Raw genomic sequence first — 16929 nt, 5'->3', positions numbered from 1 at the left:
GACACACTGATTTCTGGAGGACAGGACGGTGCACGTTGGAACAGGAAGAAAAGTGACAGAGTTTGCTGGGGATATCTTTTGTTCTCTAAAAAAAGATGATGACCACATATGCTGATATATGTGCTCCAAGCAACTGAGATTACCATAATTCTTTATGCTTAGATGACTGGTTAATACCACTTGACCAGTAAGGCCTCATGAACACATTGCTTCAGACTTATCTGGCCTGGTTTTATTGCATTTGTTCAAATCATCGCCTAAAATATGGTAAGATTTACAGAAGCATTTTATCTATAATACATGACCATCACAATAGCATTTCATTTACAACAGTAGATTTGAAGTTCCATTTAGGACCATTATCTGTTAACAGTATAAAAATTGTGTTTGCCCAGAGACAAGTCACATTATTGTCGTTTCTGTAGTGTAGTGGTTATCACATTCGCCTCACATGCAGCAGTTTCCTGTTTCAAAACCAGATAGAAACGGTACCAAAACTTTCTCATTGAGACTGAGGGAAGGTAAAGTAAAGCTTATTTATTAGTCACAATTAAGTAACTGTGAAAATCCCCTAGTCCCAAAGCCTTCCACAGAGGCATTATAAAACAAAGTATGACACTGATCCACTTGAGGAAATATTAGGTCAGATAACCAAAAATGTGAGCAAAGAGATAGGCTTTGAAGAGTGCCTTCAAGAGGGAAAGTGGGATAGAGAGGGGTAGGGAGGGAATTCTACGCTTCGGGCCCAGGCATCTCAAGGCACGGCCACCAATGGTGGGGTAATTAAGATCTGGAATGCGCAAGAGGCCAGAATTAGAGTAGCATAGATATCTCAAGAGGGTCGTAGGGCTGAAGGAGTTTGCAGGGATAAGGAGGGACAAGCCACCGAGGGACTCTAAAACAAGGATGAGAGTTTGCAACTTGATGAATAGTGAATGCAATCATGGTTACAGTGGTAACTGTACAGCAGGAAGCTTGTGATGGGGATAACCAGGAGGGTGATGTAGGTCTAGGGTGTTGTGGAGGAATGGGAGGGAGAGGTTTGTGGGCGGTCACAGCAGAAGACAATTACCGCGCTCCAGGAAGATGTAGACTCCTGAGTCCAAACCCAACCTCAGATGCTCCTCGGTGGTCCCAGCACTGTAATTTTACAGCTATTGTCACTCTACCCTATTAGTCCTTTGAAACAATCTTTTGGGCCGCCATCTTCTCTCATGACTCCCCACACTCCCAACATTTATCCTTGACCCTGCCTCACCCCTACTCCCACTGCGAGCAATCAAGAAATTCAGAAGGCCTGTGTCTCAGAAAGATGTGTTTGACTGCCAGTCCCAAGTGACTCTGAACGCTGGGTGACCAACAATGGTTGGATACATTGCTTAGAGATTCCATCACCCAATGGCCAGCCATGCCCAGTCAAACAACCTTTATTTCCCCCATCGCCAGCATTTTTGCAATGAACAAAGGGAAGAATTCAAAACAAATTTTCACAAAAATGATCTTTTCTTTTACATTTCCATATTGGTTTTCCTCTTTTTTTTCTCACAGCCGTATCCTACAGAAATGGAAACTAGAAGCAGGAGTAGGCTATTCGGCCCTTCAAACCTGCTCTGCCATTCATTTTGAATATGGCTGATCATCAAATTCAATATTCTGACCCCACCTTCCACCCCCTTATCCCTTGATCCCTTTAGCCCCAAGAGCTATATTTAATTTCTTCTGAAAATCAGACAACATTTTGGCCTCAACTACATTCAGTGGTAGTGAATTCCACACATTCGCCATTCTCTGGGTGAAGAAATTTCTCCTCACCTCCATCCTAAAAGGTTTGCCCCTTATCCTCAAACTATGACTCACTAGTTCTGGATTCCTCCACCATCAGGAACATTGGTGCGATATAGTGGCACAGTGGTTAGCACTGCTGCCTCACAGCGCCAGAGACCCAGGTTCAATTCTTGGTTTGGGTCACTGTCTGTGTGGAGTGTGCACATGCTCCTCGTGTCAAACTGGGTTTCCTCCAGACACACAGGTTTCGTCCTACAGTCCAAAGATGTACGGGTTAGGTATATTGGCCATGCTAAATTGCCCCTTAGTGTCAGGGGGACTTGCTAGGGTAAATGCATGGGGTTGTGAACTTAGGGCCAGGGTGGGATTGTGGTCAGTGCCAACTTGATGGGCCAAATGGCCTCCTTCTGCACTATAGGATTCTATGATTCTATCTTAATGCTTGGAATCTCCAGAGCAACTGTGGATGATTGGCAACTGTACCTGCGGCAGTATTCAAATCTGAGGAGAAAATTGGCTTTTGCTGGGCTAATTCAGAGGCCAGTTGAGAATCAACCAGGTTGGCATGGGACTGGAATGACATGTAGGCCAGACCTGGTAAGGATGGCAAATATCTTTGCCTGAAAGGATGGATCGGCAGTGAAAGCTTGACAGCTCCAGGGTCACTGACTGATTCCTGCTATGTATTTCAGAATTCTAATCCTTAAACACAGCAGGAATTTAACTCACCTCCTCTGGATCATCAGTTTGAGTTTCTGCATCAGAAAGAAAGGGCAAACTGTTGAAATATTGGACATTCAGCGCAGTGAGAATTCATAAACAGCAAGTCTGTACAAATTGCATTGAGCGATGGTGGCTGAGGGATAAATAATGGCCAGAATACTGATGTTTCAAGATGGTGTCTTAATAATGGACCAGTGGAAAATAGAGACAAATTTTGGGGTTTGAGGTCCATTCTCTCCTTTCTCTTCTCCCATATACCCCACACTGTGATGGAATGCAGCTATCATCACAGTTATAAGATTAAAAGGAGTGATTTTCCTATGAAGTAGGGATTAAAAATTAAAGGCAGATTTCATCTGCTGGACATCTGCCATGCCTGGGCATAACTGTGTGCTCAATGATACCAACATCCTGTAGCATGAGATACAGTATATTCTGTAACACAAAGCAGTTATTGAGAAAACACAGAAGCTGACCGCGACATCACCTCAGCAAGGCTTTGATAAATTGAAAGATACTACAATCTCACAATGCATAACCTTAAGGATAACCCTAAATAACTGAATCCTGGAAACTGAGTGTAGTGACCCCTATCTGTTTCCCTCAGTATCCTGTTTGCTTGAAGAATGTTGACTAAAACAAAGAATGTTGCCCAGCATGTGTACACAATATGCTTCCTGCTGGTTCAATTATTTTAGGGTATAATTATTCAAACGATACAGTAGGATGTTTAGATTTGTTGGATTCACTCCAGCATCTCTCAAAGGTAAAGGTAGATGCAATAGTGTACTAATGATACTTATGCACTTCATTGAAGAGGAGGTATCTCATTAGAATCAGTAACCTTCTGCTCAGGGATTCAAAGTAAATCCTACTTTACCTATTGATGGATCTCTGAAATATTTCTGTATAGCATTAATTAGATTTAGATTCTCATAGAACATAGAACATTACAGCGCTGTACAGGTCCTTTGACCCTCGATGTTGCGCCAACCTGTGAAAACCAATCCAAAGCCCATCTAACTTATAGTATTCCAATATCATCCATATGTTTATCTAATGACCATTTAAATACCCTTAATGCTGGCGCGTCACTACTGTTGCAAGCAGAGCATTCCACACTCTTACTACTCTCTGAATAAAGAACCTACCTCTGACATCTGTCCTATATCTATCACCCCTCAATTTAAAGCTATGTCCCCTTGTGCTAGCCATCACCATCCGAGGAAAAAGGCTCTCACTGTCCACCCTATCTAATTCTCTGATCATCTTGTATGCCTCTATTAAGTCACCTCTTAATCTCCTCTCCAACGAAAACAGCCTCAAGTCCCTCAGCCTTTCCTCATAAGACCTTCCCACCATACCAGGCAACAAACTGGTAAATGTCTTCCGCACTCTTTCCAATGCTTCCATATCCTTCCTATAATGCGGCAACCAGAACTGTACGCAATACTCCAAGTGCGGCCGCACCAGAGTTTTGTACAGCTGCAACATGACCTCATGGCTCCGAAACTCAGTCCCTCTACCAATAAAAGTTAACACACCATACACTTTCTTAACAATCCTTTCAACCTAGGTGCCAACTTTCAGGGATCTATGCACATGGACACCGAGATCTCTTTGCTCATCCACATTACCAAGTAGCTTACCATTAGTCCAGTACTCTGTATTCCTGTTACTCCTTCCAAAGTGAATCACCTCACACTTTTTCACATTAAATTACATTTAGAAACAAGGTTATAGAAAACATAGAATCCCCAAAGTGCAGAAGGAGGCCATTCAGCCCCACATCAGCACCAACCACAATCCCACCCAGGCCCTACTCCTGCAACCCCACACATTTACCCGGCTTATCCTCTGACATTAGGCTCAATTTAGCATAGCCAATCAACCTAACCTTTGGACTGTGGAAACCAGAGCACCCAGAGGGAACCCATGCAGACATAGGGAGAATGTGCAAACTCCACAGAGACAGTGACCCAAGCCAGGAATTGAACTCAGGTCCCTGGCACTGTGGAGCAGCAGTGCTAACCACTGTGCCACCGTGCTGCCCTACTTTCATCAACTAGAACTATCAATATTGTGATTACCATGAAAAGTGAATTGCATGTTTGGTTCTTTAATAAACTTTTATATAATTTAGAAAATATATTGTTTCGTATAATGTTTTGTAGTTCATACACTCTTCAGTGAGGAGATACATTGATGTGGAGAGATGCCTGGACCCTTACAATACCTGGGTTTAATTATAATCATGTTAGAAAGGGTATCTAGAGAATGAGAATGTTATCTGGGGGGCTCAGGGTCAGACCTGTCCCTTAGACCAATTTAAATATCTATTGAGGCCCCCCTGTTCATCTAAGATTCATCCAACTGATTCAGAACTGCCCCAACAAGGGGCTGGGATTAGAGTCCACTTAATTGGGGTGCCACCCACTCCTTGCTCCTCCACTCCCCCCTTCTCCCCAGCTCTACTCCCCGCTCCGCTCCCCTCCCCTCCCCCACCTTCTCCCCTCCCCTCCCCCACCTTCTCCCCCTCCAGGTTACAGCAGTGTGGGCGCTCCTTTCCGTTTTAGCCAATCGGAGCTTTTCTGCCCGCCCACTGTTGCGAGGAGCCAATCAGCGTATCCCATAGACCCTGTTCTGAACCAATCAACTTTGGGAGGAACCATTATGTTTGCATTCTGGTGGGGAAGGGAAGTGCTGAATTGGCTGTTCCCCCCTCGGACGGAGTGGAGTGGAGCTGAGCTGAGCTGAGATGTGTCCGACTGGGGTCTAAGTGGGAGCGGTGGAGGTATCCGCCCGGGGCCGGGGCTGCAGTGGCGGCATGGAGCGGGCTAGGAAAGGTCAGGGACTGCCTATGGGTGTGTCTCCCCCTGGGGGTGGAGGCAGTGGGGTGTCCCCCCCGGGGGTGGAGGCAGTGTGGGGGGGTGTGTGTCGTCCCCCCCCCCCCCCCCCCGCGGGGGGGGGGGGCAGTGTGGGTGGGTGTGTGACCACCCCCCCAGGGGGTGGGGTCAGTGTGGGTGGGTGTGTGACCACCCCCCCAGGGGGTGGGGTCAGTGTGGGTGGGTGTGTGACCACCCCCCGGGGGTGGGGTCAGTGTGGGTGGGTGTGTGACCCCCGGGGGTGGGGTCAGTGTGGGTGGGTGTGTGATCTCCCCCCCCCCCCCGGGGTGGGGTCAGTGTGGGTGGGTGTGTGAACCCCCCCCCGGGGTGGGGTCAGTGTGGGTGGGTGTGTGAACCCCACCCCCCCCCGGGGTGGGGTCAGTGTGGGTGGGTGTGTGAACCCCACCCCCCCCCCGGGGTGGGGTCAGTGTGGGTGGGTGTGTGAACCCCCCCTCCCCGGGGTGGGGTCAGTGTGGGTGGGTGTGTGAACCCCCCCTCCCTGGGGTGGGGTCAGTGTGGGTGGGTGTGTGACCCCTGGGGTGGGGTCAGTGTGGGTGGGTGTGTGACCCCTGGAGTGGGGTCAGTGTGGGTGGGTGTGTGAACCCCACCCCCCCCGGGTGGGGTCAGTGTGGGTGGGTGTGTGAACCCCCCCTCCCTGGGGTGGGGTCAGTGTGGGTGGGTGTGTGACCCCCCCCCCCGGGGTGGGATCAGGGTGGGTGGGTGTGTGACCCCCCCCGGGGGTGGGATCAGTGTGGGTGGGTGACCCCCCGGGGGTGGGGTCAGTGTGGGTGTGTGTGTGACCCCCCCGGGGGTGGGGTCAGTGGGGGTGGGTGTGTGCCCTTCAGGGGGCTGGTCTGGGATGTCCAGGAGGTCCGAGATGTACCTGACAGGTCAGGGGGCTCCTGGTGGTCAGTGAGGCACTGGGGCAGTTGATTCCCAGCCACCTGACCCAAGCACTTTTGCTCTTGCTTTCTCCCCCTTCTCCTTTCTGTCTCTCTCACTTCCTCCTCCTCTTCCATTGTGTGAAGGAAATAAACATTACTGAAATCTGTTACTGTTGCAGATTTGAGTGAGATTCATTCCAGGCTGTTTGACCACAGGCCCATCATCCAGGCAGACATTCGCTATTTTGTCAAAGAGTTTGAGGTTGGTATTTTTACGGGAAGGCTTGGCAAACAATATACGTGGAGAAGAATGTACTGCCCCTGTTACCAATCCCCCTCAGTAATTGCTAGCTGTGTTATAAGAACATAAGAAATAGGAGCAGGAGTAGGCCATCTAGCCCTTCGAGCCTGCCCCGCCATTCAATAAGATCATGGCTGATCTGTCGTGGCTCAGTTCCACTTTCCCGCCCTCTCCCCATAACCCTTAATCCCCTCTCTTATCAAGAACCCATCAACCCGCTTCTTAAAAATATTTAGCGAGGCAGCCTCCACCACTTCAACGGGCAGAGAATTCCAGAGATTCACCACCCTTTGAGTGAAGAAGTTCCTCCTCAACTCTGTTCTAAACCGCCTCCCCTTTATCTTGAGGCTGTGCCCCCTAGTCCTACTGTCTTTTTTGAGTGGGAAGAGTCTCTCCACCTCTATCCTATCCATCCCATTCATCATCTTATACGTCTCAATGAGATCTCCCCTCATTCTTCTAAACTCTAACGAGTACAAGCCTAGTTTATTCAGCCTCTCCTCATAGCTCAACCCCCTCAACTCCGGTATCAGCCTAGTAAACCTCCTCTGCACTCCCTCCAAGGCCAAAATATCCTTGCGCAGGTGCGGCGCCCAAAACTGCACACTGTACTCCAGCTGCGGCCTCACCAATGCCCTATACACTTAGACTGGGGAGGCAATGACCTAGTGGTGTTATCGCTAGAGTATTAATCCTAAAACTCAGTTAATGTTCGGATTTGAATCCCACCGCGAGAGATGGTAGAATTTGAATTCAATAGAAATGTCTGTAATTAGGAATCTACTGATGACTATAAAACCATTACTGATTATAGTAAAAACCCATCTGATTCACTAATGTCCTTTAAAGAAGGAAATCTGCTGTCTTTACCTGGTCTGACCTACATGTGACTCCAGAGAAAAGCAATGTGGTTGACTCTCAACTGCCCCCCCTAAAATGTCCTAGCAAGCCCTCTTGGTTCAAGGGCAACTAGGGATGGGTAATAAATGCTGCCATTTATTGACGTCCATATCCCATGAAGGAATTTTTTAAAAATAGCGTTCTTCATCTGTCGTACCCTGCTTGCTTTCCCTAATGTCAGTAGCCATTGATGTCTCCCTTCCTTGTATTCTCTTCTGAATGTTGTGCACTCTGTTTGGCTATTCCCTGGGCATCTATCTTACTCCAAGAGGTGACCAGAGGGAAACTATTTTTACTTAACTAGTGAATAGAAATTTACAGCATTTAAGGAGGCCCTTTTCCCCAACCATACTTGTGCTGGCTGACGGGTCTGATCCCACTTTCCTGCTCTTGGTCCATAGCCTTGTAGGGCATGAAAGTTCAAGTCCGAATCCAAAAACTTAAGTTTGATGAGAGTTTCCATCTCTACCACCCTTTCAGGCATTGAATTCCAGATTCCCCCCACCCTCTCAACTCCTATCTCTCTCTATTTAAATCTAGACCCTGGTATGGTCCCCTTGACCAAGAGAAATGGGCCATAGGGTTTGGAATGCTCTGTCTGATAAGATGGTGGACACCTTTTCAGCAATAGCTTTTAAAAGGGGATTGAAAGGAGCAATAATTCCGTCATGGAATGTGGCTGTCAGACCATATCATCATTTAGGGTCTAGAGTCACGTATAGGCTATACGAGGTTAGGGTAGTAGATTTTCCTTCTCTAAAGGACACCAGTGAACCAGACATCATTTCTTGCAACAATCGCTGACACTTTTATGGTCACCATCACTGACTTATTAATTGAATTTAAATTCCAGCAGCGGTGGGATTTGAACCCGTGTCCCCCAGCATCTCTGGATTACTAGTCCAGTAACATCATTATGCCACCACCTCCCTTGCTGTCTGAACACAATCACTAGTACAAGACGGGATGCAGCCCACCTTGATCCACTTGAATTAAAAGGTACATTCAGGGCTGTGCCACACAGACTTCCACCCACTAGGCTATGGTATAATTTAATGTACTCATACCATACAGACCAGTGTGTCCCAGTTTTGGTCCCAGCCTGTGTGATTTCAACTAGAGCACTTATAAGGATGCTACACTTGGTGCGATAGGGAATAGTAAAGGTGACTAAGGTCCTGAATACACTCCTGCACCTTCAGTTAGAGAATATACTTGGGTCATGTCTTGAAGGCTGAGTCTTTTTGCGATGCTGCCTCGTGAAAGTCTCCTAGCAGTTGCGTATACACCTGTTAAACATATTTTGACATGCTAAAAATAAGTGGTCACCACAGCAACAGACCTCAAAGAACAAAACATGTTTTTTAAGGAAGTGGAGGAATACTGACAATACTATTTTCTTTCAGTGAACAATTGTCCCAAAACAATATCTTTCATGCGGCACGGTGGCACAGTGGTTAGCACTGCTGCCTCACAGTGTCATAGACCTGGGTTCGATTCTGGCCTCAGGTGACTGTCTGTGCGGAGTCTGCTCGTTCTCCCCATGTCTGTGTGGGTTTCCTTCCACAGTCCAAAGATGTGTGGGCTGGGTTGATTGGCCATGCTAAATTTCCAGTTAGTGTCAGGGGGATTAGCAGGGTAAATATGGGGGTTTACGGGATAGGGCTGGGTGGTTGTTGGTGCAAGCTTGATGGCCTCCTCCTGCACTGTAGGAATTTCATACTTTGAATAAAGGTGCTGTGTAAATGTAATATCCCAAAGCATTTCACAGGAGCAATATGGAACAATATGATACTGAGCCTCATGAACTGGTATTAGGCCTAATGACCAAAAGCTTGGTCAGAGATAGGTTTGAAGGCCTCTTAAATGAGGTAAATGAGAAGTTTAGGAGCTGAATTCCAGAGTTGAGGGCTGAGGCAACTGAAGGCATGGCTGCCAATGGTGGATTCAAATCGGGGATGTGAAAGTGTAAAGAATATAGATGGAATATCAGGGTAAGTACCTGGAACGGAAAACACTTGACACTGAAGTAAGCTTCCCTCTGTAAATGCAACCAAGGAGACCAGACACCAACCGTAGAATGATGCAGCACTGAAGAAGGCCATTTGGCTCATCGTGCCTATACTGGCTCTTTGAAAGAGCTATCCGATTAGCCCCACTCGCTTTTCCCATAGTGCTGCACTGTTTCACACCCCCCACCTCCACCCCCACCCCCACCCCCCACCCCTTACAGGTGATTATCTAAACCCCTTTTGAGGATGCTACTATTGAATCTGTTTCCACTTCCCTCTCAGAAAGCATATCCTCAATTCTTATCACTTGTTCTATGTTTTTTAAACAAATGGTTCCCTCATGTCATGTTTAACTCTTGCTAACAGTCCTACATCTGTGTCCTGTACCCACCCTTCTATCACTGCTGTGACATTCAGAGTATTACATGAGCAGCACGGTGGCTCAGTGGTTAGCACTGCTCCCTCACAGCTCCAGGGACCTGGGTTTGATTCCCAGCCTGGGTCACTGTGTGGAGTCTGCATGTTCTCCCCGTGTCTGTGTGGGTTTCCTCCGGGTGATCTGGTTTCTTCCCACAGTCCAAAGATGTGTAACTTAAGTGCATTGACAATGCTAAATTGCCCCTTCATGTCTCAGGATGCGTAGGTTAGATTAGTGGGGTAAATATGTGGAGTTATGGGGATAGGGCCTGGGTGAGATTGTGGTCGGTGCAGACTCGATGGGCCAAAAGGCCTAAAAATTTGTTTCTGTTCGGGCTGTTCCCCCTCCTTTTGGGGAGTCACCCCCTTTTTCTTTGTCTGAATGTAATTAAAGTTTGTTTACTTGGTTTGACCCGAAAGACACCTCCTGCACTGTAGGGATTCTATGATTCTGTGAGGAATAAACTGTTGCTTCTGGCCACAAATTAATTGATCGTGTACGAATGTAACATTACTCTGCCTTTCAATTCATTTTGATAAACTTTTTAATCCCAATGGTTTTGATTTGATATTCCTTTTAATGCCTTGGTGGTGTTTCTCACAGCTGTCTGTCCCTGTGTGTTTCAATGTTGCCTTTATAAATCATCCTCACCTCTTGCGTGTGATTGCTTGCTTTCTCAGAGAGATAAAATTGCAAAGCTGTTCTATCTGACGCCTTTTTATTTGAATTTTGAAAGGAGAAGCGTGGGTTTCGAGAGCACAGGGGATTGGAAGGTGTTAACAGCCAGATCGTGGAGCTGAGCAACGAGATCATTCCTAAAACCCGGGAGGCAATGTGCAGCAACATTCCCAGCGTTCTTGCCAGGCGTAGGTTTATGGATTTTAACAGGATATGTATTTTGTAATTTAGACATTGTTCTGGGTATTGTTAGAAACGGTTTACAGTGACAGGAGGACAAAAGTATAACATAATTGGCAAAAGAACTGTTGGGGGATGGGGGGGGCCTTGGGGTGGTTGGGGGGGGGGGGGTGCGCGATTTGGTTGGGTGGGATGGGCAAGAAAATAATTTTTTAAACAGTTATTAAGATCTGCAAGTCACTGCCTGAAAGGGAGGTTTGATTTGATTTGTTATTGTCACATGTATTAATATACAGTGAAAAGTATTATTTCTTGCACGCTATACAGACAAAGCATACCATTCATAGAGGAGGAAAGGAGAGAGTACAGACTGTAGTATTACAGTCATAGCTAGGGTGTAGAGAAAAATCATCTTCCAAAAGAAGAAGATGGAAAAGAAAATGTCAGGGATGCGTGGGGTCCTTTATTATGCTGGCTGCTTTTCCAAGGCAGCGGGAAGTGTAGACAGAGTCAATGGATGGGAGGCTGGTTTGTGTGATGGACTGGGTTTCGTTCACAACCCTTTGTAGTTTCTTGCGGTCTTCAACTTTCAGAAGTCTTTCTGATAAAGACTTGGAAGAGGAACATTTTGAAATGCTGTGGGTGAGAACACAGGACGTGGGACTGATCGGGCAGCTTTTAAAGGGCCAGCACAGACATGAATGGTCTTGTCCTGTTATATGATTCTATGATTGTTTATTGAGCATGGTGCTCTGATGAGGAGGAACATTTATCCCATCTGTAGAGTTTCATTTTAGCTAGCAACCCAAAGATGAAAGGGTAACTGTGTATTCCACTGTGCTATCCATTCCCCTTCAGTTACCTTTTTCCTTTGACTTCATGACTGTTGTTTAACGGAAACTCTTCACTGTGGGACTAAGGGAGGTTTCTGAATACAAACTCTCCTCCTCTACAATATGTGCTTAGCTACCCCGAGCAGTTCCCATCCCTGCCTGCCTTGTTCAAACAGCCTGCAGCTGAAACGAGAAATGTGTCTCAGCAAAGGATACCAGCCTTGGCAGCAGTGTTCCATGGAAGCTGTGTGGGTGCATTACCGAGATCTTAAAGGGAATACATGATGCTTCCTCAAAAAAATTAGAATGTTTCTCAGTTGTGTCAGATCTTACTGGAGAATTTACTGTGTGGATGATTTTTTAGTAGTGGCATTGTGCTGACGGACTGCAGTAAGTCAGGTCTGCGTGCTGACTGCCTTAACTGTATTGGGAGAGGGCTGGACAGAATCAACTGGCTCCACCTGTGTTGAACTAGAATTGTCCACATCCTCCCTTTCACCACCTTCCCTACTTGGACACTTCTACTGATGATCTGAGTTGCCAATTAACAATTTTTTTCCCATGCAGTCCAACTCTCTGTGGATAGAATCCTTACAGTACAGAAGGAGGCCATTCAGCCCATCAAGTCTGCACCAACCTCAATCCCCCTTCCCCATAACCCTATGCATTTACCCCAGCTAGTCCCCCTGACACTAAGGAGCAATGTAGCATGACCAATCCACATAACACATGCATCTTTAGACTGTGGGAGGAAACCGGAGCACCCAGAGGAAACCCACGCAGACATGGAGAGAACATGCAAACTCCACACAGACAGTGACCCAAGCCAGAAATTGAACCCAGGTCTCCTGGCACTGAGGCAGCAGTGCAAACCACTGTGCCATCATGCTGCCCTCTACTCCGGAGTGTTGTTGCGGAGTCTCCATTCCAGCCTTTTACCAGGATACCATCGGTCTCTGGGTTGTGCCACCTGTCAAGACTGAGGCTCTTGAGTTTGGGTTACTTTCCCAGCACAATGTGGACCAGGGCTGGGGGATGTGGTGGCGTGGGTAGTAGATGAAGTGGGAGCTGATCTTGGGGAAGGGAAGATTGAGGGGAGATTTGTGGAGAGGTGCTCAAAATCAGGAGGGGAGTCCACACAGAAACTGTTCCTATTGGTAAAAAGACCAGCAGATGCTGGTTTAAGGTGACTGTCAAAAACAAAAGAATGGAAACATGAGTAAGAATGAAAACACACGAGTAGTTAGGATCTGGAATGCACTGCCTGAGAGTGTGGTGGGGGCAGATTTAATTGTGGCTATCTAATGGGAATTGGATAATTATCTGAACAGAGAGACTTTACAGGACTACAAGAAAAGGATGAGGAGTCGAACTAGCTACGTTTCTCTTTCAGCGATCATGATAGTGTGACAATCAGTCACAGACAGCTCCTTGCAACAGGAGACCAGGTTTTTCAACCAGAATGGAGTGTCCCTCCGTCTGAGGGAACAATCAGGTGAATCACGGAGGGGTGAGGGGGGGAAAGAGTGCAAATTTAATCTCTCTAGTCCTATATTTTGCGCAGTGATTAGCACTGCTGGCTCATAGCACCAAGGATCTGGGTTCAGTTGCCAGCTTGGGTCACTGTCTGTGCAGTGTTTGCACGTTCTCCCCTTGTCTGTGTAGGTTTCCTTCCACAGTGTGAAAGACATGCTGGTTCAGTAGATTGGCCATTAAACACTGGCCATAGTGATTCTATGAAACAGTTACTGTGTAGCACCTGTGTGAAAGATGATCTTGAACACTGTAAATTTTCAATGGTTGTGTCAGCTTGCTGCAGTATATCTCTCTCTCCAAGCCTGCACCAACCATGCTGCCTGACTTAACTAAAACCCCCTACCCTTCCAGGATCCATATCCCTCTATTCCCATCCTATTCATGTACTTGTCAAGATGCTCCTTAAAATTAATACCCTATCTGCTACCACTACCTCCCCCAGCAATGAGTTCCAGGTGCCCACTACTGTGTAAAAAAAATCTGCCTTGTACATCTCCTTTAAACCTTGCCCCTCACCCCCTAGTAATTGACTCTTCCAACCTGGGAAAAAGCTTCTGACTATCCACTCTGTCCATACCTCTCATAATCTTGTAGACTTCTATCAGGTCTCCCCTCAACCTCCATCATTCCAGTGAGAACAAACCAAGTTTTTCCAACCTCTCCTCATAGCTAATGCCCTCCATACCAGGCAACATCCTGGTAAATCTTTTCTGTACACTCTCCAAAGACTCTACATCCTTCTGGTAGTGTGGCAACCAGAATTGAACACTATATTCCAAGTGCCTAACTAAGGTTTTATAAAGCTGCAACCATGCTACTAATACTTTTTATGTTGACTATTTTCAGTGGAAGCTGCAAACCACATTGTGAGCAGGATCCAGCAGAGGGAGCAGGAAACAGATCAGGTCAGTATCTCACATATACACTGAATCCTTCCTGCTTTCAGATGGCTTCCTGATTGAAGATGCTGGGGCTTCTCTACTCCTGTCACAGTTAGCAGAGTTATCACATTTACCTCTGTTTGTTTAATTGTGCAAAGTAGAATGGCAATCTGAATGTATTTGAGTGATTCCCTTTGTATTAATAGTTTGCATTGGGTTTGTCTGCGTGGGTTTCCTCCAGGTGCTCAGGTTTCCTCCCACCGTCCAGATGTGCAGGTTAGGTTGATTGGCCATGCTAAATTGTCCCAAGGATCAGGGGGATTAACAGAGCAAATATAAGGGGTTGGGGAATGGTTTCTGGGTGGGATTGTGTTTGGTGCAGATTCAATAGGCCAAATGGCCTCCTTCTGCATGTAGGGATTCTATGATCCTATTGTCTATTTAATTTAGTGTCATCTGTGGATTGGTCAAATTTCTTTCTCTGTGGCGCAAAAACTAAATCAGCTGCCAATATTGTGCAAACCTTTAGCAAGTGATTTTTTCAAACTTGAGAACTTGCTGTTTTTTAAAAACTAAGTTGTTCGTTGCCAAATTTGTCTCTTTCTGGCATGTGAGCAATTGTATCAGGATGAACCATAAAGGGAGGAATCGTGGGAAAATGAGAAGTACAGAGAGAAATAGAAGAATTAAATGTGGGAAGGAAGCAGGATGAATTGAAGGCAGCCCTTTTCCAATCAACCCAAAATGAGGTGCGTTGTGGAAAGTAGCTCTGACAATGACACAGTGGTTAGCACTGCTGCCTCTCAATACCAGGGACCTGGGTTCGATTCCTGGCCCCGGGTGACTATGCGGAGTTTGCACATTCTCCCCGTGTCTGTGTAGGTTTCCTCCGGGTGCTCTAGTTTCCTCCCACACTCCAGAAGTGTGCGGATTAGGTGAATTGGCCATGCTAAATTGCCCCTTATTGTCAAGGGGACTAGCTAGGCTAAATGCATAGGGTTAAGGAGATAGTGTCTGGGTGGAATTGTGGTTGGTGCAGACTTGCTGGTCTGTAGGATTCTATAGAATCTGTTTCACCTCACAGGTGACATTCCAGACTGTTTGCCGATTTTAAGTTGAACTTGCTTTAACCTTTCTGAGCAGTGCTGCTCTTCAGAGTTGTGTTCCCTTATTGACAGGAAGGCAGGCAGAAGGAAACAACTTGCACATAACATCAAGCCTTCCGCAACCTCCACATTTCACAGCCACCGAATGACTTTGAAGTGTAATCACTATTGTTAGCGTGGCACACCTTGCTGTAGCCTTTACAAAATGTGACTTGATGGACAGAATTTTATAGAATAGAATCCCTACAGTGCAGAAGGAGGCCATTCGGCCCATCAAGTCTGCACCGACCACAATCCCACCCAGACCTATTCCAGTAACCCCACATATTTACCCCACTAATCCCCTGACACTATGGGGCAATTTAGCATGGCCAATCAACCTAACCTGCACATCTTTGGAGTGTGGGAGGAAACTGGAGCACCCAGGGGAAACCCACACAGACATGGGGAGAAGATGCAAACTTCACACACAGTCCCTGAGGCCAGAATTGAACCTGGGTCCCTAGAGCTGTGAGGCAGCAATGTTAACCAGCAATGCAGCCACAGGGCTGCCCCTCTGCTCTCTCCACCGATGCTAATAGACCAAGCATCTCCAGCATTTCCTGTTTTTGTTTCAGATTTCCCGCATCTGCAGTATTGTATCAAAAGGAGCATCTGTTCACAAAAGCACTGCGTGTGCAAAAACACCGAGATGTGCCAAATACACATTTCCCTCTTGTTACTTACAGGCTGAGCGGCTACGAGCCAGCAGAGAGAGGCGCAAGGCTGAATGGGAGGCTTTTGTGACTGAGCAGCACCGCCAGAGTGCTGCAGTGGAGGAGGAACACGCAAGAGCAGCCGAGTGGCTGAAGGAACAATATGCAGCGATGGCGAAGGACTTGACAAAGTTCCGGACTTTCTAAGCAGCAGAGTGGCAACAGAATTCTCGGCCAATACCTGTACTCTTCCCTGGTCCAGGCTGTTTGAATGAGGATCAACACTTCCTAAAGTTTTTAATTTAAAAAGTAAAGAATGTAACTATTCTCTAACAGAGATGCCAAAATTTACATGTATGCAAATCAAAGGCAATGATTTGTTAAACTTGTGCAGTTAGGGGTATACCAATTGGTAAGGTTAACTGCAGTGTTAGATGATAAAGATTGGAGAACATTATCGCATAATGTTCATATGTAAGATTTTCTCTGAAATACTAAGTTCTCATCAAACATTTAATTGTATCAACATTAATGTAAAACAGTTTAATAAAAAGCAGGTTCTGTTTGGGCCATGGAAGCAGGATAGTGTTTAAATTGTTTACGAGTGGGTTTTACTGACCACGTTACTAATTCTGTTGCATTACTGATGTGCATCAACAGACGAGATTACATAGAGAATGTTCCGTTGAGATTAACCAGCCTTGTAAATATTTACAAATTGTCTGGGAGAAAACTATATGAAAATAGCTCTATAAAAGCCTCATTGCCAACATCATCAGCGTGAAGCACTTTGCTGTTCTTATTGAAGTGTGGTAATTATTAATCTGTAGAAATGACGTTTCAGGGCAAATGCTGCTTTAGAATCCATTGCCTGTCCGAAGTGTTCTGTTAAATTTTAAACTTTACGGGTTGACAATTTCCGAGACGTGAGAATGTGAGTGAAAATGAGAATTAAAATTCACACGGGCAACTCCTCCTTTATGGCTTATTGTCAAGCCTCATTCTTGGCAGCATGGTGAAGTTGTGATTAAAGTGCTGGAGCAGATGGAATAAATATTTGAGATTAGCTCTGATAACATTGAGCCGTAGCCAGGACTTTCATTCACCATCAT

General features: G+C 46.2%; 1 protein-coding gene across 1 annotated transcript; it reads left to right on the top strand.

The window, feature by feature from the left end:
• Positions 1 to 5253: 5253 nt before the first annotated feature.
• Positions 5254 to 16364, top strand: bloc1s5 (biogenesis of lysosomal organelles complex-1, subunit 5, muted). Its single transcript, XM_080193875.1, has 5 exons — positions 5254 to 5354; positions 6457 to 6539; positions 10645 to 10774; positions 13982 to 14040; positions 15851 to 16364. Exons 1-5 carry the CDS (start codon positions 5336 to 5338, stop codon positions 16022 to 16024), a joined length of 465 nt encoding a protein of 154 aa, XP_080050001.1. The 5' UTR covers positions 5254 to 5335; the 3' UTR covers positions 16025 to 16364.
• The last annotated feature ends 565 nt before the right edge of the window (positions 16365 to 16929 follow it).

The sequence above is a fragment of the Carcharhinus amblyrhynchos genome, chromosome 8 (genome assembly GCF_965287045.1).
Source record: "Carcharhinus amblyrhynchos chromosome 8, sCarAmb.v2.hapA, whole genome shotgun sequence".
NCBI lineage: Eukaryota > Metazoa > Chordata > Chondrichthyes > Carcharhiniformes > Carcharhinidae > Carcharhinus > Carcharhinus amblyrhynchos.
This window is presented reverse-complemented; position numbering and strand designations above follow the sequence as displayed.